At 35.1% G+C, this 22,851-nt stretch overlaps 1 protein-coding gene across 3 annotated transcripts in view; it reads right to left on the bottom strand.

Moving 5' to 3' along the window:
• DPH6 (diphthamine biosynthesis 6) overlaps positions 1–22,851 on the bottom strand; it is a 167,565-nt gene that overhangs the window by 56,390 nt on the left and 88,324 nt on the right. For all 3 annotated transcript variants that reach the window (XM_061182271.1, XM_061182270.1, XM_061182272.1), the window contains exons 4-5: positions 13,552–13,625; positions 9,358–9,476 (exon numbers count right to left, since the gene is read on the bottom strand). In XM_061182271.1, coding sequence (XP_061038254.1) covers positions 9,358–9,476; positions 13,552–13,625 — 193 coding nt within the window. The remainder of the gene's footprint in view (positions 1–9,357; positions 9,477–13,551; positions 13,626–22,851) is intronic.

Genomic DNA, 22,851 nt, shown 5'->3' with positions numbered 1-22,851 from the left:
AATAATTTAACTAATTAAGCTAACCATAAATCTTTCTTTTTCCTTACCAGCCATTTTAATTAACTAGTGCATCAATTCCCCTTTCCAATTTTCAAGTACATCGCTGCTCTAAGGATGCTAACAAATGTAGTAGGTCCATGAGATATTTCTTGTCCATTTCTGTGTATTTATAGCAGTGAAATGTATACAATGGTCAGAATATACTGAAGTGGACCAAAAGATGGAGAATTGGCTGCTCCAAACTTTAACTGTACTTCCCAATGTTGCTTAAGTTGAATAAGGCTTAGTGTTGGCTAGGCATCATCTTAGTTAACACTCATTTGCTGTTTCTTGGGGCTTCTGGTAAAGGTCCAATATAATCTACTTGACAGCTAATATGCCAGTCCTTGTCTTTGGGAAATTTTATTCACTGCCCTGTTTAATTTCATTTTTTAAATTCGTTTTAAAATAAAATTCACCAATTTTAAGTTTCAGGAAATATATACAGGCATGTAGCCACCATCATAATGATATGGAACATTTCCACCACTCTAAAAAGTTCATGAGAAGTTGTAGGCTGTTCTTTCCCTGCTTTACAGTTAGTCTTTCCCCCAACTCCCAGCATCTGGCAACCAGTTATTTACCATGTGCCTGTATAATTTTCTATTTTCAAAATGTCATATAAATGGAATAATTATAATACGAAGCTTTACTTGTATCCCACTACTGTGATGCGTTGCAGTTTTATTTTCATTCAATTCAAATACTTTCTTCTTTGACTAGTGGGTTATTTAGAAGTATATTGGTTAATTTCAAAGTGTGGGGGATTTTCCAGATGTATCTGTTAATTTTTGTATATTCAGAGAACATACTTTGTCTGATTTCAGTATGATGACATATACTGAGACTTCTTTTATGATCCACAATATGGTTTATCTTGATGAATGGTCCATGTGTGCTTAAATGTGTATTTTGCTGCTAATGCATGAAGTGTTTTATGAGGGGCAAGTAGGGTGAGTTGGTTGGTAGTGTTGTTCAAACTTTCTATATCCTAATAATTTTCTGTCTACTGTACCTGGTTTAGCTATTACTGAAAAAAAAAATGTTGAAAGCTCTGTATATAACCATGGATTTGTCCAATTCTCCTTATATCAGTTTCGTGTTGTGTATCTTAAGGCACTGTTATGGGTGCACAGATCTTTTAGACTGCTATGCTCTCTTGATAAATTGACCCCTTTATCACTATGAAATGTCCCTCTTTATCCCTAATAATACTCCTTGTTCTAAAGACTACTTTGTCTGATATTAATATAACCATCTCAGCTTTCTTTGAATTAGTGTTACCATGGAGTATCTTTTTCCATCAATTCACTTTTAACCTATTTATGTCTTTACAATTAAGGCAAGTTTCTTATAGAAAGCATATAGTTGAACCTTCTTTTTCATTTTTTAATTGAATTTGCAAATCCCTCCCTTTTAATTGGAGGTGTTTGAATAATTTACATTTAATGTAATTATTGAAATGATTAAGTTTAAATCCACCATCTTATTTTTTGTTTTCTATTTTTCTCATCTGTTCTGTTTGTTTGTTTTTTCCCTTTCTTGACTTCTTTTGGATTATTTTACAATATTCAATTTACTCTCCTATACACCTGTTTCATTTTTTAGTGGTTCTTTATGGTTTACATTTTACATCTGTAAGTTATCAGTCCACAATCAAATAGTATTATATAATTATGTATAATTTAAGAATTTTACACATTATACCTTCATTTCACTGTACTTTCTCCCTTATACTATTTGTGCTACAATAATTATATATCTACTTCCCATATAAACCCCACAACTCACTACCATTATTTTTGCTTTAAGTAATCTAGCTTATCTTTTTAAAAGTTAGGAGAATAGATATAAAATTTATCTACTCTATTATTTCATTGCTCTTTATCACCTTGTAAGATTCAAATTTCATCAATTATTATTTCCTTCTGTCCAAAAAACTTCCTTTAGTATTACTTGAAATGCAGATCTAAAGGTGATGAATCCCTCAATTTTTGTACATCTGAGAATGTCTTTATATGGTCTTCATTTTGAAATTTATTTTTACTGGGTATAAAATTCTTGGTGACCTTTATTGATTTTCAGTACCTTAAGATATAAATTCATTGTATTCCATTTTGGACAGCTTTCGAGGCAAAGCCTGTTGATTTTTTTATCTTTGCTTTCTGTATAGAATTAATTTTTTCACATTGGCTGCTTTTAAGATTTTCTCTTGACCACTGGTTTTCAGCAATTTGATGATAATGTGCCTTGTGATTTTCCTCATGTTTCTTCTGCTTGGGTTCATTGAAATTTTGGATCTGTAGATGTAGAGTTTTCATCAAACTAGAAAAATCTTTTGCCCATTATTTCTTCAAATATTCTCCCCATCCTATTTCCTAGGACACTACACCTAAGTTAGTCTGCTTGTTATGGTCCCACAGCTCACTGATACTACGTTAATTATTTTCAGTCCTTTTTTTCCTCTATGCTTCATTTTTGACAGATACTATATGTCTTTAGATTCACTCATGTTCTCTGCAATGTCTAATTGCTGTGTATTGTTCATTTCAGATAACGTATTTTTGAAGTAGTATTTGGGCCTTTTTGTATTTTTTATTTCTTATCATAATCATGTTTTCCTCTAGTTTTTTGAGCATTATGATCATATTTATAAGAGCTGTTATAACTTCCTTGCCTGCCAGTTCCAAATCTGGGTGTATTTTGATTGATTTTCTCAGTATTAATCACATGTTCTTGCTTCTTTGCATGCCTGGTAACTAAGACGCAAGGCATTATGAATTTTATCCTATGTGTTGGATTTTATTATTTTCCTTTAAATAGTTTTAGATTTTGTTCTGGCATAAGTTAAGTTATTTGAAATCAGTTTGATCCTTTTGAGGCTTGCTTTTAAATTTTGCTAGATCAGGTTCGTAGCAGCCTTTAGTCTAAGGCTCATGACTACTAAGGTGATACCTGTTTGAGGACTCTACCTGATATCTCATGTATGATGAGGTCTTTCCACTGGTGGAAACATGGATGTTTCCAGTTTTATGTGAACTCTGGAAATTGTTCAGCCTACTGTTTTTTGATGATTCTTTCTTCAGCTGGAGGTAGCTCTCTTTCACACATATGCAGATCCATACTCTGCCGAAGACTGAGGGAAGCTTTCTATAGGCCTACAGAGGTTTCTCTCCATGAAGATCCCTTCTGTCTGGTATTCTGTCCCACAAAATCTCAGCCCTTGGTCTTTCTGAATTGTGATCTCTGTCTCCTCAGTTCAGTGAAAACTGCCTGAGCTCTCTTTGGGTTCTTTTCCCTTACACTGCAGTGTAGAAATTACCTCCAGGCAGTTAGCTAAGACAATTGTAGCATTCACCTCACTCATTTTCCTTCTCTTAGGGATTACAATTTGCTTGTTTTAGCTCAGGTCTCCACTCAGATTCAGATTTCTTTATGGTGGTTCTGTGAATAGGGATGAACAGGATTCCTAAATGATGAATATGTTTTTGCCTAAATCCAAAAGCCCTTCTAGTCTTAGATTCTTGTTTATTAGTGAATTCTGTGGGAGATATCAACTTAATTCCCACATTTTGAGGAACGTCCCATGGTTGGTCCAGCCCATATAATTCTCAGGAAACTCAAAGACTGAGCTAGCCCTTGAATTTCAGCTGGATTTGTCAGCCAGCCTCTATTTTTCATATATATACTATAGTTCTTAACTCCTCCTGAGTTTCTTCCTCTGAAGAGGCAATTCTCACTATTTTATCAATGCAATGCACTAACTTGGTTGGTATTAATGTTTTTCAAGTCCAAGTCTTACCTCACTGGATTGTGATGATGAATTTAAACATCACAGTGGCAGCACAGTAAATGTATATTGAGTTCCAGTCCATGAGAATGGAACATATTGTACATGGACGGGCTCTGAAACTGGTATTGTAAAGTAGGTGTTGGTCAGGGCTCTAATGGCATACTAGTCCCCCTGGTCCTTTTGCACTTCCTGTTTATAGTCTTTTTATATCAGGTACAGCTATAGCAATAGGAAGAACTACCTTGTATAATCCTTGATTGCATATTGTTAACCTCCAGGAACTAGCCAGACTAGATGATTAAAAATGAGCAGTGATCTTCTATTGACCTCCTGGAATCCTTATTGCTTAATGTTTACTACTAAGAAGGGCCTGGGCAATTCCAAAGGTTTCCATTTAGCATGGCCAGTTAAACCAAAATGAAGGGACAGACTTAGTACACATCCCCTGTAAAAAGGGTAAGGGCAACATATACTATTCACACATAATATCCATACCAATTATGCATTCAGGTAAACATGAAATGACCACAGGAGAAGCTCAAGAGTTATATTTTCCAATTTTTAACCTTAGCCCTACTTTGGTTTTCTCCACTACAGCATTCCTATATACCACAAATTTCACCCTCAGCCTTTCAGTGCACAATTCTTATCTTTCATAGGGATTACCATAGGATACTGAGCCCAGTATCTAACTAAAAAGTTCTGCATTCCACCCCAACAGTGTATGTAGCCTAAGATTCCCTGCTAGGGATTGGGCAAACAGATCTGACTTCTCAGTGTTTTTCAGATTCTACGGCTTTCTGAGAGAATAAATTCAGTCCCCTTTTTATTTTCCATTGTAAATCATGATTCTCATAATTGGGCTAAATTTCTCCAGAACAGATAGAATGAATTTGCTGAAGCATTTTAAAAGGTGGTGCCAGAATGCCTCTCCCATTTCCTAAAACTTAATAGTGCTTTATTAGATCCTTAGTAAAAACTCCATCAATTTCCCACTTTGTCAACCCATTTTTCAGAAGTCATCTAAACAACTCCACCTGGTTGAGCCAGTTACTGTCCTCCTATCTTTTCATTTCTCTCCTTTTTGCCTCCTTTCTTTTGGATAGCTTGGTAGTTTTTCACAATGCAGCCCTATGCATGGTAACTAAGCCAGCAGATCAGTTACTGCCCTGAATAGTCTCTTGGCTTCCCAAAAGCAATGTTTTCATGATGACCTACTCGCATGACTTCATCATTTGTGCCAATGGCATCAAATTATGTGTCTCCCTCTGGTCTTAATAAAGCCAGTCTAGGGTTAATTGTAACTCATACCATTTCTATTATTGCTTTGGAAGGAGTATTCCATTTGTAGTTCAGGGAAGGGGCGAGACACCTACTCTTTTCAGGGTAAGACTGCCAAATCCCAACCATAATGCACTGTAGCAAGTTAGTTGTCATACCGTTCAGAAGTATACAGAATGGACTGTCATATCATCCATCTGCTCAGCCTAGATACTCCTTTCCATTCAACAATGTCTAGAATAGTGATATGGCTTCCCGATTGTTAATTCTAAAATTCCATGTCAATAATCATTCCCCAGGCTTCTGCTGGTATTTTCTATAAAGAGCACTAACTCTTAAACGGAATACTCTTAGCATTGAGTAGTCACCTGACTTTGGTCTCCAACTACCTGTATGGTATTTCTACTGATCAATCTAGTTACTTTGTTAGCAAATATATATGGAAGCAGAAGGTTTTCCAGTGATGGGTAAAGATAGTCTCAAGCTTTTTCTCCAACTACTATCTCTTTTTTTGTTGTTTTTAAACTGTCCTGCTTTTACCGGGGCTGCTAACAATAGTTAAGTCCTCATCACCATTTTCTACCCTTTTTTTTCTTGCCAAAGGTGTCTTATATATCTGTGGGTCTGAAAAACAAAATCCCACTGACTAGGCCAATTTGCAATAACAAAAGACTGTACTGTGACATCAGACTCATACAAACCAGAGACCTTACCTAGTATCAAGCTTTACTAATAATTCCAAGGATACAAGCAATCAAAGGGCCAGGTGAAGCAGGGAGAGGGCCAGAACTATGAGTGAAGCCCTCCAGGTGTTTTCTGGTCACACTGAACCTGCCGTGAACCAGGTCAACAGGTCAGGTCTCTAAGCAATGCATGTAGCTTACATCACTTACACAGAAAATAGCTACCTCAGTCATAAAACATCTTGATTGATTTCCTATTCAGATAGTTACATACCTTACATGACATGTTCCAGGGAGCCATGCCCCCAAACCCAAGGACTCCAGGTTTGTTTACCAAAACCAACCATAGCAACCAGATACGTCCTGCTAAAGGCAGTTTAAAGATAAGGACTCCTCCCCACTAGTAAATATCATTAGTGATTTTGTTTTGTTTGTTTATTTTTGCCATGACATCTGTAATTAATGTTTATAAGGAGATTATATGAGTTCTTCCTTTTTTCCCAGGGGACTTACCCCAGTTACTGGAAAGAATGGGTTACAGACCTACTACTTGATCTTTTGTTCCCAGTAATTATGGGATCTTCTAATCAATAACATCTCCTATGGCCTTGAGAATCAAGAATATTTTTCACTGTGGAAGAAAGCACAGATGGAAGACAGAATAATTACAGTCCTTACATAGCCCTAAATCTGATTTCAAAATACCATGAACTCCTGAGGTTTTACATATACACATACATATATATCATTCCCCATTAAAAAAAAACCCAAGGTCTTCTTAAAGAAATGGATGTTCTAGGTCTGGGGCAGAAAATGTACAAAATGACACTATATGTTCATAGCAGTACTGTTTATAATGGTACCAAACTAAAAACTACCCACAGGCTATCGAATATAGAATGGACAATTCAACTGTGGTTTACTCCTACAATGGAACACTACACTATAAGGAGAAATGAGCAAGCTACTGCATTATTCAATAACGTGGATGAATCTCATAAGCATAATGTTGAGCCAAAGAAGCCAGACACAATGGAGCCTATGCTCTATGATTCAGCCATATAAAATTCAAAAACAGGAAAAACGAATCTACGGTATTAAGTATCAGAAGAGCTATAACCTCTGGGAGGGCAAGGCAAGTATTGACTAGGGAGATATTAGCAATGTTCTATATCTAGATTTGGGTGTTGATTACATAGATATGTTCACTTTTTGAAAATTCATCAAGTTGGACACAAGAATTTGTGCAATTGTTTGTATTTATGTTATACTTCAATAAAAGGTTAATTAAAAACAAAACAAAACATGAAGTAAATCTACATTTATTGACATGGAAAAAAAAATCTCCAAAACATATTGTTGAGTGAAAAAAGGCAAGTTGCCCATCAATACACAGAGTAAGATACTCTTCATATAATATTTCTATGTAGAAGTACTATGATTGTTCTATGGCTTTTTAAATATTACATATACACATACCAAAAAAGTGATTAAAAAGATGATCAGCATCACTCTGGTGGGTATCTCTGGGAAAGGGAATCATTGGCAGCAGAGGAGCAGATAGAAAACACATCAAATCTTTTCTGTAACCATGAAAATTTAACATTACATGGCAAGAATGTTTTCATGTAATACTCATACAATTAAAAATAAATATTTCTAAAAGGCAGGATTGTTCTTAAGTCCAATGTGGAAACACTTCTTTAAATAAGTCTAAAAACCAGAAACTCCTTTAAGCACTAAGCCGTTAATGTGAAAATTTCACGAGTTCACTCACGCCTGCAAGACACCAAGGTTGTGTAACACAATTATTCGAAATTTGTTTTTATACGTCCATATAGAATCAACCCTTTTATAAGACCATTCCATAATCTCATGGGCCACAAAACTTTGCTGACCCCCTCTGTGAATGGAAAGGTCCTACTGTCCCATTTTTTGTTTAAAACTTTTTCTGAAAATTTTAAAGTGTGTGTGGGGGGAAGCTTGGAAACCTATATTGCATCATTTATGTTTGTGTCTTTACAAGGAATGTGCCACTCAACAAACCTTTCTTTAACAGTGTTCTTGAGAATAATTTTCATCTTTGCACACCTATAGGCAATCAATAGAAACTATGTGCTGTAAATGTTCAAATCGGATCTATACTTTTGTCATTGGGATGTCAAGGACAAATTATCTCAGTTTCATATTTTAGCCAAAAGTTTAATACAGTTAATCACCATCCCCAACCTTTACAGAGAGGCACACACACATCCACACACACAAATGAAACGACAAGCAATATCGGCCACATACTATAATAAAGGTGGCAGTAAGATCATATTCTATTGCTCTGTCTTTCTAACGGGGCAGGATCTCTCAGGGTTCTAATCCATTCCATTTTCTAGTAGTAAAAGGGACAGAATATGTACTGTCCAGTGAGGTGTCACATGAACTTCATTACAGAACTATGCAATCTGAGAAAATCCAAAAGAGAGCAAGCGACAAAGAAAGTGAGAGAGCATATTCTGTATACATTCATATAGAAACTCATATGACAAATATATCTGTAGTGAGAACTTCAATCATAAGAGTTATTGAGCAACATTTTCTCAAAAATGAGAACACAACACCACCTCAATGTTTTTCTTTTTAACAGCTAAGGAGATCAACTGCATGTTCTCTAAATAAGGCTTTCCACTAAAGATAACACCTCAATTTCCACAAGAAGAGAGTAGCTTGGTGTTTACCAAGAAGAAATATTATGGAATCTTCCTTTTAATGCTGTTTAAAATGTGAATTCATCTGTGAAATCTTCCACAGCTTTGGACCTTGTTATTTTAGAGATCAGCAAGGTGAACACTCTCAAATGAGGTACATGTTTTAGGCTTTGAGAACCCTGAGGCTCCAGGGCATTTACTGTAATAGGTTCATGAAATAAATGAATTGGGCTCAAATCCCATGGTTTCTTGAAAATGAATATAATTATAAAAATTCAATGCAACAAATTAAATGTGTTCGTATGCAATATCCATTTTTGAATCAGATTACCACCTGCCTGTTGTGTCTATGCTAACTGATCAAACGACATTTTCTCAAACATGAATTTCTCATCATCCTCAACAAAAACCCACTACGCGGCTTATTTCTGATACCATAAACAAAGACAATCCTTCTATTTCAGCATTATTCAAAGTATGTTAAAAAAAAATACAAGGAAAATATCATGTGTTATACCAAATACAGATTTTAAAAAGCTTCAAAAAAAATCAAACTATATTTTCTGTTTCCTATGAATATGATTTCCATATCTTATAAAAAGAACTTAAATTGAAGGACCACAATATAATACCAGTTTTAGAGGTAGTTATATACTAAAAAAAGAAAAGAGGCTCACTATTAATCACTTTGGTTAATAATCAAAAGCCCATTTTAAAACTTCCCCTTACTCAATTTCTTCAGCTTGTGACTCCACATTTTTATATTCTAAGTCATTCTTCCTTTTTACTTGTAATTGCTTATTAGTGAACTCAGATTATCTGTGTGGTAACAGACAGCTCCCTTGGAATTCTGGTTACATACCTAGAGCTGCTACTTTGATGATGATTGCTTGAACGTTAGATGATATCATCTCTCGGAGCAAATCTTCCTGGTTTCTTTGCCAAAGGTAAGCTAAAGGCTGGAGATTAAGCCTTTTACACCTATAACATAATTTTTAAAAAATCAGATGATATCTTAATGTTCTATACTTGGACCCACAGCAATTACTTTGATTTTAAACATACTGCTTCTCTCAAGGATTTTAGCATATAAAATACTTTTAAAAACATGTTTTACATAATGAAGTTTATATATACAACATAAATATATTTAATTTCCATGCGCTATGCATAAACAGATAAAAATGAAATCTCCAGGCAGATTAGAAATATTAATTTTAGTAAGACTCTAAGTTTAGAAATCTATGCAAAAAAGCTTCCAAATGCTAATGGATGTTTATTCTTGTTTTAGAACTTTCTTGGGTATCAAAATTGTGAAGCACAGGCAAATACATTTATCCTAATAAAATAATTATATATTGATTACACTTATAATACCTATGGTTATATGAATTATTCTTATCTAATAACTCTGAAATTTTTTTTAAAGAATTTGACTCTGAGAGGGGGAGGGATAAATTAGAAGTATGGGAGTTAACAGATAAAAATTACTATACATAAAACAGATAAACAAGGGTTTACTGTATAGCACAGGGAACTATATTCAATATCTTGTAATAACCTATAATGGAAAAGAATCCGAAAAAAACATATACCTGAATCACTTTGCTGTACACCTGAAACTAACATAATATTGTAAATCAACTATACTTCAATAAAAAAAGAGAAGAAAGGTAAAATAAAGATATGTTAATACAAACAAAAAGAATTAAGAAAAAGCATAATCATAATGACAGCAAAAAAAAAAAAAAAGAATTCGACTGAGTGAAAAGAAAATAGTAAGAACAAAAAGTACATTCATTGAATACCTAGTATGCTGCAGGTATTGTACTACGTATTTTACATTATATTGCTGTAGAAAGAATGCAGATTTTGGATTCCAGACAAATCTGAGTTTGAAACCTCCTTCTACACTCACTAGCTGCATGACTTTGACAAGTCAGAGCCAAGCTCCAGGCCTTTAGTTTCCCAGTTCATACATAGGGACAAAAATATTTCCTTCCAAAGTTCTTGAGAAGATTAAAATATTAGAAAGTGAAGTCATTCATTAGTCCTCTTTTCTTCACATTCCACATCCAATCTACCACAATGCAGAATATGACCACTCCTCACCAATACCACTGCTAACATGCTGGTCTGAGCCACCAGTATCTCTCCTAACTTCTTCCCATTTCCATTCTTGCCCTTTTAAAATCAGTTTTCAATATAGTAGCCAGTGTGACCCTTTTAAAACATAAACAGATCATGGGATTTCTCTGCTCAGAACTCTCCCCATTACTCCTAGTAAATTAGACCTACATGGATCTCACCCTGGTTGGCTCTCATACCTCATCTCCCACTACTCTCCTCTCACTCCAACCCACCACCCCTGGCCTGCTCACTCTTGCCTAACACACTTGCCATGTTCCCTACCTTCCTCACTTGCTTTATGCCTTTGCTTAAATGTCACTTTCTCAGGGAGGACCAATTGATTAAAATTAATGTAGATTAATTGATTAATCAATTAAAAGTAATGTAGATAAAAAATGTAGTACAATACCTGGATAAAATAGGTCTTCAGTAAATGGTAGTCAGAGCCAAGTGCCTTGCTCAAGTCACAGAGTAAGTGGCTGAGATCAGATTTCAAATTAAAAAAACATAGCTCTAAACCCCATCATCCCTAGTGTCAGTAAGGTTTCCTGGCTGACTACTCCAGCACACATTGAACTCTTTCTCAGATAATCCCAGTACCTATTAAACGTACCACACGTTTAGTCATTTACTCATATATGGTCTTAGAAATATCACTCTTTTTTTCATGCACATATACCCTGACCTTCAAAGAAATCAAAATCTTCCTGAATGTAGAGACTTTTATCAGTATATAATTTACCTTTGTAAAATGTCCTGAGCATCTAAAGCAATGTGGAGGCAGTTAATAAATACAAAAATAATAAAACTGTAACTATCCATGTAACACAAGCATTACAGTTTTTGCTGTCCTATCACCAATCTTTAATGCCTACTAATCAAACTTCTCTCCACCTTTTTCAGCTAAAAGGTTTTTTTTTTTTGAAAAAAATTTTATTCCTTCCAGGCCTTATTGCAAAATTCTTGGTTGTTTCTTCGGTATCCCTGATCTTTTGGCTATTTTTAGACTTAAGTCATACTTCTTTACCTATTTAAATTCTTTAACAGTTTAAAATATCATGGCTGAAATAAGCTTCCTCTGTAAATCACTGTTGTATTTGAGCTTGTGACATCTATTAAGTGCTTTATACCTTGAAAATATAATGATGCAACACTAACTACAAATTGAAGATCAGCTAATTCAAACCTGAGTTTGCAGACCAACAGACTCCCAATAACACTGCTTTACAATTTTCAAGGATTAAATTATTACAGATGTGCTTTATGGTATATAATCTGGGCATCTTAAACCATGTGCTGAAGTGTACTTGAGACTGCATTTTGGGAAATAGCTTGCCTCTACCTATGAGTAATCAATGGGCCCTTCTCCCATTTAGATATTGCTATAAGGCAGCTTCACCTCAGGAGCACATGTTCATTCAGCTCCTTAAAGCTTTCATAAACAGATGTCAGCCCTATCTACAGCTTGGCTACCCAGTGAACCATGTAGGTTTAAACTTATTCAAAAACAAAGATTTTTAAACAAAATAATTCTCAGAGAACATGACTTAAACCTTGATGAGAATAATATTATTTTTAACATATGGCTAAGGGATATGCAATCCATCTCCATCTATAAATCAGCTGTTCTCAAATGTAGGCAGACAGAATGTAAGGACAACTTTTTCCAAATACACGTTTGACCTCCTCCCCCACTTCCACCTCCGCTCTCCATTCTCCAGAGATTCTGATAGTCCCCCAAATATGAGATCATCATACTTCTTTTCGTTTATTTATTCTTTGCCCTGCTTTCCCTTCACTTACTTTTAAAATTCTATATATTTAACTGCCTTAAATTCATTGTGGAATTAGAGAGAAAATAAATAAAGTAAAAAATAAAACAAGTTTTCAAGTCTATTAATATGCGAGTATTTAATGAGATAGTCAATATGAATGTTTCTTTGTCAAGAACATGAAACTATTAGATAAATACAGCCCTTATCTTATTTTCATTTACCCTTTTAAATGGCAAAATCATTTATTTCTACGTCGAATTGTGCTCAAGATTAATAGTGAAGTCTTTATTTTCTGTTTTGCTAATATAATGACATGTAAAGTCTCTACACAATATTTTATTTATCCGAATAAATTAAAAACGAAAATTAAATTCATTCGGGGGTGTTTTGCCAAGCCAACATTTAATAATCATTATTTTCATTTGACCTTATGTTTTTTGAGTAGATCAAAGGAGCTGACTATTTTGGTACTTGTACAGACAATGTTTTACTAGTACTACATTGCTTGGGAGGTGGGGGAGACGGGAGGAGCAACAATCTAAAAATTCCTTTAAAGTTGAATGGCTTTTTATAGAAGTATTTCAATCTCATGAATATTTTTAGTCAAGAACTGAATTCTAAGGACCAAAGAAGAGATTTCTTAATACATTTTTTTCTTTAATACTGCACTTTTATTACAAATGATGATAAGATATTAAAAGGGTATACTAATTCAAATAAGGAAAAATTGAAAATAATACTTTGACTTCAAAAAAATCTTTGTTTCAATTTTTTATTATAAATAATTTATTTTTCCTTATGGTAAGTTTTCTCATGTGTTGATATAAGGATAGAAAAAAAGTAAAAGTGCAACTTTTGTTACTTAGGGCAATACATTTAGTTTCATGGGGCATGTAGAATACCATATCTATTTATTATTTGGATACAATTATCTATTTATTTATTATTGGGGTATAGCTGTTTTACAATGTTGTGTTAGTTTCTACTGTATAGCGAAATGGAGTTCCCTGGGCTATACAGCAGGTTCTCATTATTTATCTATTTTATACATATTAGTGTATATATGTCAATCCCATATTGATTTTTTATTTATTCACATTCTTAAAATACATAAAACTTTAAAAATATAGGACAAATTAACGTTTTCTTACACATTTTCTACTCGAACATGCTGATAGTCAGACAGTATAGCACCTACTGATATTCCCTCTACTTCTTCTTTTTCCTGAAAATAAAGAAAAAAATATGATTAAAAAATAAATAACATGTGGCTCTGCATCATGTTCTAAAAATTATAAATGAACCGTGTTTCATTTAGAAGACCACCTTGAAACAGAATAACTTACTGGAGGGCTTCCCTGGTGGCGCAGTGGTTGAGAATCTGCCTGCTAATGCAGGGGACACGGGTTTGAGCCCTGGTCTGGGAAGATCCCACATGCCACGGAGCAACTAGGCCCATGAGCCACAACTACTGAGCCTGCGCGTCTGGAGCCTGTGCTCCACAACAAGAGAGGCCGTGATAGTGAGAGGCCCGCGCACCGCGATTAAGAGTGGCCCCCGCTTGCCACAACCAGAGAAAGCCCTCGCACAGAAACGAAGACCCAACACAGCCAAAAATAAATAAATAAATTTAAAATAAATAAATAAAATAACAAATGTTCAAGTACAATTGGTGTCTAAAAAAAAAAAAAAAAGAAATGTTGCTATTTAAAAAAAAGAATAACTTACTGGAAATGCAATCCACATTCAGAGAAAAAGAAAGTATATTAAAAATATATATATTTAAGTCACCCTCTCAGCTCTGGGGGGAAATAATTATTCTTTTTACCTAAAATCCAAATAACTGGAGACCATTTTCCATGGAGAAGATAAAGGCAGCACTTCCAAAATGTTTTCTCACTTGATATATTTTTAAAGATTCACTGATGTTTGATAGAAATTTCCAAGAAATTTCTATTTAAGGACAATGTATTCCCAGGTTGAGTAACTTTTTAAAAAAAATTTAAGCAATGGTATAAGTAGATAAAGGAATACAATGATTTAATCCATATCTTAAAGTGATTGACATAGGAGCATCCAGGAAGCAGAGATGATAGCGGCATTGTCTGTATAACAGTATAGAACAGTGGATAAAGAAATCTAGGATGAGAAGGAAGCAATGAATTATTATCAGTAGAGCTGAGAACATCTAGCAGTATATCCAGCAGAGTCCCCCAGGGATGAGGACTAGTCTATACAACACAGCCATTAATGACATGGAGGAGAATGTAAATTCAAATATGATCAAGTTTACAGATGATACAAAGCTAGGATGGATTAAAAAGAAAACAAAATCAATCAAGTACCTGGATGGATATGGACAACTTGGGGATTTGAAAGGACGGGTCTAAGATGAGATTTAATGTAAAGAAGTATAAAATAATACCCTTAAGGAAGAATCACACACAACACAGGTATAAACTAGGGAAATGTTATCTAGAAAACAGATATGAAGAAAGTGACTGGGGGGTGATTACTAATAACAAACTGAATAGAAATTCTCTGAATAGGCATAAAAGAAAAGTCATCCTAGCCTATGCAGTACAGAAGAAACTACTTCAGAGAGATGACTTCATTATTAACATTGGTCTTTCCAAATTTGGAAACCTACAAAAAAGAACAATAGTGTTTCACATAAAAATAAATGTAATACTTGGAGACATTCTAAAATAACCCCGAATGTCCTAAAATGATGCCATAATAAATAAACAAAAATGCACAACAGGAATCTCTCATGTCTTTGAAGATAAAGCCAATTTAAAATTTCCCCTCTAAAATGATAGAGAAACATCTTCCCAAACCTCCCCAAAATAAAATGATTCTTTCTATTAGATAAGGATTCCAGGAAAAGAGCTATTTCCTTTGCTTTCCTATTTCAGCAACTTTGTGAGAACATTTGCTTGTAACCTTTCTCTAACCTTCCTAGCCATTTTCTTTTCATAAAAGTCATTGTATTACTAGAAAAAAGCACGGCATAGTGATCCTCATTAAATGAAAATATAGCATAGGATCATAGGGTAGTGAATAATGTTATCAAAAATCAAAATTCTAGTTATATTCTTTTACCATATATTGTTTAACTGCCAAAAGAAAATATAAGGTACTGAATAGTATGTGTGTGTGTGTGTGTGTGTGTGTGTGTGTGTGTGTGTGTTTCTCTATAGATCATGAAAACAAACACAAGTCACTGGTGTTCTTCTTTCTAAACTAAGTCAAGGCACTGTTAAAATAATAATTGGCATTTACTCTCCACTTAAAATGTGTTAATGTTCTATAATTCTCATTTAATGTTCACTACAACCCTAAAATAATTATATAATTCTTCTTAGTCTACATGCATTGTGAACATTGAGTAATATAATACACATAAGTAACAGTGACTAGCATCTAGTGAGCACTCAGTAAATATTTTCTTCTGTCATTATCATAATCTTTGTTATCACTAATACTACTTTTATAACTACTTCTGTTACTACTTCTACTATTACTACTACTGACCACCACCACCGCTACAACTAGATAAAGGCCTAACTTGACAAACAAAGCCCTTCATTCCTGGGCTTTAATCTCTTGCTCATTACCACTTTTTAACTAGCTTACTAACCCATGATAGTTAATTTTATGTGTGAACTTGACTAGGCTAAGGGGTACCCATTGCTGGTAAAACATTATTTCTGTGAGGAAGTTTCTGGAAGAGATTATGAATTCGTAGACTGGGTAAAAAAGATTGCCCTAACCAATGCAGGTGGGCATCATCCAACCTGTTGAGGACCTGAATAGAACAAAAAGGTAGAGGAGGGGCGCATTTACTCTCTGCTTGAGCTGGGACATCCATTTTCTTCTGTCCTCAGACAACAGTGTTCCTGATTCTTGGGCCTTTGGACTCAGAGTGGAATTTACAACACTGGCCCCCTTGTTCTCAGGTTTTTGGGTTTAGACTGGAACTATATACTACCAGCTTTTTAGGTGTCCAGCCTGCAAATGGAGCACGTGGGACTTCTTAGCTTCCGTAATCAGATGAGTTAATCCCTCAAAATAAACCTCTTTCTATATATCTTTATATATCCTATTGTTCCTGTTTCTCTGGAGAACCCTGACTAATACATAACCCTTGACAACCAACTCTACAGTCCAGTCACAAATGTTTCCAACCTAGTGAGCCCTGAATAATCCAAGGATAAGTAAGACTTCTGTTGAATCCTTAATCATTCAGAACATACTACTAATTTTGAAGAAAGAGAGACCTATAAAAGATAAAAATCTATCACATAGACAATCTACTCTGCAGAAAACACAAAGCTAAGCTCAGGTCCTACCTGAGCTACCAGACTACCAGAATAAAAGGCGTTATACCGAGGCAGCATAAAGACATAGCCAAATAAATCACCCTGTGACATAACTGAAATAAAAATAAATGTGCTGCAGGGACTTCCTTGGTGGTCCAGTGGGTAAGACTCCACGCTCCCAAGCAGGGGGCCCAGGTTCGATCCCTAGTTGGGGAACTAGATCCCACAGGCATGCCACAGTGAAGATCCCGTGTGCCACAACTAAGACCCTGTGCAGCCAAAATAAATAAATAAATATTTAAAAATAAATAAATAAATAAATGTGCTGCAGAAAACAGTTAATATAGAATCTGAGACCCAGAAATCTGACCAGATTCGAACCAACTTCCCATGATCAATCCCATGCCCACTAAGCAACCTTAGGTTGCCTTGTTACTGTCAAACCCAGAAAGATTATGCTAATCCATAAAAACAAGCATTCTCATCCACTTAACAAAAATGGTCTACATTATAAATCAACAAATTGGCATTCAAGCCTATATATTAGTCTTAAATGAATTTGGTCTGTATTAGTCTATACTAAAGAGACTGATAACTTCTTGGTACATTGTCAAAATCAAGTCTCTAGTCTGGAGAGCTATACCACAGTACTCACCAAAGTAATATTCCCAAGCTTAACCAGCCATGTAACCTCTTCTAACAATAATGCTAATTGTCATGTCATCATTCTTTAATGGTTCACCTAATATTAAAACATGTAACCAAAAATGTTTTATATGTCCATACTATGTACCAGTTTAATAAATAAGATTAGCTCTACTGTTGGGAGATTAAGGCACCAAAACTAAGTAATAAAGAAAGTGATATGAAAGCAAAAAGTTGGGGAAGGTTTCACAGAAGAAGTAGACTTCAGGGCCTACTCATCAAGGATATATTTGATTTTGTTGAGAAAGGAAAGAAAGGTAGTAGGGAACAATTCAGACAGAGTGAAGAATATGAACCAAGGCAACAAAATAAAGTGTTTGGCATATTAGGAGATGGTCAGCAGTGTGGGGTAGCTGGAGCTGAAAGCACACATCAAGAAGTGGAAGGAAAAAAGGATGGAAAAGCAAATTGGGATCAGATTGTTCAGAAATGTGGCTTGCATCCTGAAGGTAACAGAGAACCCTTCCCTGTAGAAAATTTTTTCTAACCAACTCTTGCGGTACAATTCACATACAGTAAACTGCATCTATTTAAAGTGCACAATTCAATGAGTTTTGACAAACGCACACACCAGTGAAACTGCCACCACAATCAAGATTACTGACTACTCCCAAAAGATACCTTGTGCCTCTTTGCAGCCCAACCCTTCCCCCTTTACACCTGGCTTTATACTATTACTGATCTGTTTTATGACAGTATACATTAGTTTACATTTTCTGGAATGTTATATAAATAGCATCCTACAATACGTATTCTTTGTTTCTAGCTTCTTTCACTCAGTGTGATTTTGAGGTTCATCCATGTTGTATGTGTATCCATAGTTCATTCCTTCTATTCCATTTTAATCCATTGTATGGATATGCCACATTTGTTTATCCATTCACTTGTTGACGGATATTTGAGTTTAAGGTTCTTATGAATAAAGCTATGAATTTTACTTTATGGCTTTGTGTTAATATACGTTTTCACTTTTCTTGAGTCACTAAAGAATTTAACAAGTGAGATATGATATTTATAAGTAAAAAGATAAACGTGGCGATAGTGTGAAGGATTGACTAGAGAGTAGAGAAATCGAAGAAGGAGCCTAATCTGAAAGAACTGAAGAATGGAGATAAGAGGACAAACTCCAAAAATGATTTAGAGACAAAATTAGTAGGACTTGTGAACAGTGACAAGAAGCACACATAAAGCATGGGGCCAATGACTGTAATTTAAGTGACTATTAACTGAGAAAGGAAATATATGTCTTAAAAGAAAATACTGAGTTTATTTAGCAACGTACGTGTTGTGTTCAATTTGTTTGCTAGGTATCCAAAGTAGATAAGACCATTAGGTATATTGAGTACAGTCATCCCTCCATATCCATGGGTTCTGCATACATGGATTCAACCAACAGTGGATCAAAAATATTTTTTAAAAAATTTTCTAGAAAGTTTCAAAAAGGAAAACTTGAGCTTGTCGCACACTGGCAACTATTTATAGAGCATTTACATTGTATTAGGTATTATAAGTAATCTAGAAAGGATTTAAAGTATGATAGAATGTGCATAGGTTATACGCAAGTACTGTGCCATTTTATATAAGAGACTTGGGCATCCTCAGATTTTGGTATCCACAATGGGGTCCTGGAACCAATCCCCTGTGGATACCAAGGGATGACTATACTCTGGTGCTCAAGACAGTATAGAGAAAGATGGGGGTGCTGTCAGCATGTAGGAGAACTTGAAGCCACAGGAGCAAATAAGAACCTCAAGAAGCAGGACACAGAGTGAGAAGAGGGCTCAATGTATGACCCTGACGGCGCAGTGACTTGTAAGAAAAGGAAGGAGAAGGAAAATTCAGTGAAGACGTTGAGAAAGAGTGGCCAGGATAATAAGAGACACCACCGGGATAGAGTAACAGTGTGTGCACAGAATTTTGTTAAAATTTCTTAGCATCCCTTATAATGTTTATCTACCTTGGAGCAGGGTTGAGGGTAGTAACAAATATAAATGATTAATGACATTACGTGCTGCTGTTTCTGGTACTCAGTGATGCTGTTGATTTTATTATTTCCTGAGTTGAACTCCATAGTGATAATGGCCTGAGCTAAACAGTTTCCACTTGTGTCTGGGAGTCCCTGTGGCTTAGTAATGTGCCAGACTATTTAGGGCCCAGGCCCTTGTCTCTAACTTCTCTATTACTGACATTACTAATTTTTATTTTTATTTTTGCCTTCTTTGTTCTTAACTACTTTATGACAGGAATATAATTTAATATGTGTTCAACTCTCCAAATTCTCTGAATTGTGTTGAATTTAGCAATAGATATCATTAATTGATTAACCATATTTATTTTACTGAGGGTCTGAAATTTATTCTTTGAAGAATTTGGCAATAATATGTGTCAAGTGTTGTGTTCTTGCTTTCATTAAACATCGACAACTTTCCCCTCAGTGGTCATAACCAATTTCCTAATTGTAAAATATTGTAAAATACAGTGGTTCTGTTGAACTTTCTACAGAATTTGGTACTATGTATACGAGAAAGAACACAAGTATGGTTGGCAGACAGGCCTTAAAGGCTGGTTATTCTACTTACCAGCTATGACAACCTGAATGGGTTAATGTCTGTGTTCTCACATATAAAATCAGGTAAATAATATTTTGGATTGTTGTAAGGAATAACTGAGATAATATATACAAAGCACCTAGCACAAATCTTGGTATATAATAGGAACTTGGTAATATTGTTACTTTACCTTACCTTTTCATCAAAATTCTGTTTCTGTGCACACACCATTATTCTATCCCCGTTGTGTGTCTCATTATCACGGCCACTCTTTCTCAACATCTTTACTGAATTTTCCTTCTCCTCCCCTCTCTTCTTACAAGTCACTGAACCCTCAGGGTCAGATACTGAGTCCTCTTCTCACTCTATGTCCTGCTTCTTGAGGTTCTTGTTTGCTCCTGTGGCTTCAAGTTCTCCTACATGCTGACAGCACCCCCATCTTTCTCTATTCTCTCTTGAGCATCAGAGTACAGTTGTCCCTTGGTATCCATAGGGATTGGTTCCAGGATCCCACTGTGGATGCCAGAATCCAAGGATGCTCAAGTCTTTTACATAAAATGGTGTAGTATTTGCATATAACATATGCACATTCTCTCACATACTTTAAATCTTCTCTAGATTACTGAAAATACCTAATACAATGTAAATGCTATGTAATAGTTGTAAATATAATGATCAGATTAGCTAAGCAGACATCACAAGCTTATTTGTTGCTTAGATCACTCTTTTTTCCCAATTCTGTCATTGTGAAACACACCTGCAAGACTGCTGGGGAGCTAGTCCAGGCAGCTACTGACCTACCTCACCAATCATAACAATAGAGAGTTCACTTGCAAAAACAGACACATACTCATAAACTGGTACAAAACACAACTTCATTATTACTATTTCTACACCTACTTGTGTGCAAAAGGGCAGTTATACCAAGGATTTGTTCAGAAAGAGCAAATATATCAATATATCAACACTCTGTTTAAGAATCCAAGTCTGAATACAGATGGTCAACCATGCTTCTCACAATACATTTTAACTTCTGGAGACCAGAAATAGACCAAATTGTATAATGCTTACTTCTGAATAGTAATTCATTTTTCCTATTTCATTTCCAACTTTATACTTCCTCAAATATTTTTACAACACGTGTATTACTTTTCAATTAGGGGGAAAGTTATTAAAATCCACATATGCATATACGTACTCATCTCTTATCCTATGTGCTGGTAAGCTAGCAGACAAAATTATTCATGTATTTATTATACAGTAATTTATAAATGCCTATTGTGACAGGTCCTATACTAGGAAGGATGAAACACATTTGAAAACAGCACAGTTGCTAACCTTAAGAAGTTAAAATCTAGTGGTGAGGGATGTGGCAGAATGGACACATTAAGAAATTAAGTAAAATAAGTGACATAAGTCCATATAGAGCATAATGGACTACAAAGGAAAGAATTCTTGCTGGGGGAATGATATTAGAAAATACTTCTAATACTAAACAGTCAGAAATGTTGATTCTTTGCCCTTCTTGACCATAAGAAAATAGATAATAGCAAATACTAAAATAGATAATAGCTCCTACTACTGTCTTCCTCTACCCTCCTTCATATCGCATTTATGTACAAAATCCACCAAGTATTTTTTCTTCAAAGAAATAAATCTGGATCTAAAAAGAAATACATACAATTTATCAGCTAACGAATCTACATAATACTAATCGTTTATCTCCATTTGGTATCCGATTGTGTGGTTCCATCTTCCATAGAAAACAGCAATCAATAATCATCAAAAAAATATGACCATGTCAATCTGTCAAGGCCGCGGGGCGGGTCCTGTGCCAGGCTGGCACCTTTCTTCTGTGGCTCCTGGGATGCTCACTGCTTTTGGCCTGGGCCTAGATCCTCAGAAAGCCAGAGTCCTCTGCTGGGTGGACAGCTGCTCTGAGGGCTCCACGAAGCTCCTGTGAGCCCAGCCCAGGCCTGGCCCTAGAAGTCCAAGCCTTTGCACCAGGCGGGGAGCTGCATCAGATTATGAGGACCTGCCCATATAAGTTTATAACCTAGTCCTAAAGCCTTATTAACTACTAAGTCTTATTGACTTCTCTTAAAATCAATACCCTAAGGTATCAGGAACATAGACACACAAGGATAGAAATGGGCTTCCACTCTGAAATGTACTTGATGTGTCCTCATGCAAAACTCTACCATATAACAGTTAAAAGGCACCCAATATAGAGATTTGGATGATGAAGGCATTCAGTCATATGGTAATAGTGATAATTACAAGTTTTAAAGGTAGAAATCTAGACCCAAATTAGATTTATTCACTCAATAGTCACTTATTTTCATAATGAAAAGTTGATTCACAAAGCCAACAACATAATCTTTTTAAACAACTTTTAAATTGCAACTTATATAAATGAGGATTATTATTTTTTATGTTCTTTAAACAATTCCAGCTCTATTGAGTATAATTGACAAATAAAATTGTAAGATGTTTAAAATGTGCAACATGATGAAAACAAGCTGTCCCTTTTTACAGATGAAAACTAGGCCTACTTATTCCAAAGATGAGAAGATATGCAGCTTGCATTTATTGGGGATATTATTTTCTTTGAAAAATGCCTCAGTTACCAGTATTATTCTGTTAATGAGTTCCTGTCTGTTGAGAAAAAAATGAACTGCTGAATTCAAAATGTTTTTCATCTGAAAGGCATTCTAACATTTTTAATATGAACCATTCATTAAAGAAGCACACTTGCATTATAGCTCTGAGTGGCGATACTTGGACTTCTGGCAGCATGACATTATTAAATAAGAAACATTTGTGAATGTCAATGATATTCTGGGGACTGGATAACTAAACAAGAAGTTTA

This window comes from Eubalaena glacialis, chromosome 2 (assembly GCF_028564815.1).
Source record: "Eubalaena glacialis isolate mEubGla1 chromosome 2, mEubGla1.1.hap2.+ XY, whole genome shotgun sequence".
NCBI classification, from domain to species: domain Eukaryota; kingdom Metazoa; phylum Chordata; class Mammalia; order Artiodactyla; family Balaenidae; genus Eubalaena; species Eubalaena glacialis.
This window is presented reverse-complemented; position numbering and strand designations above follow the sequence as displayed.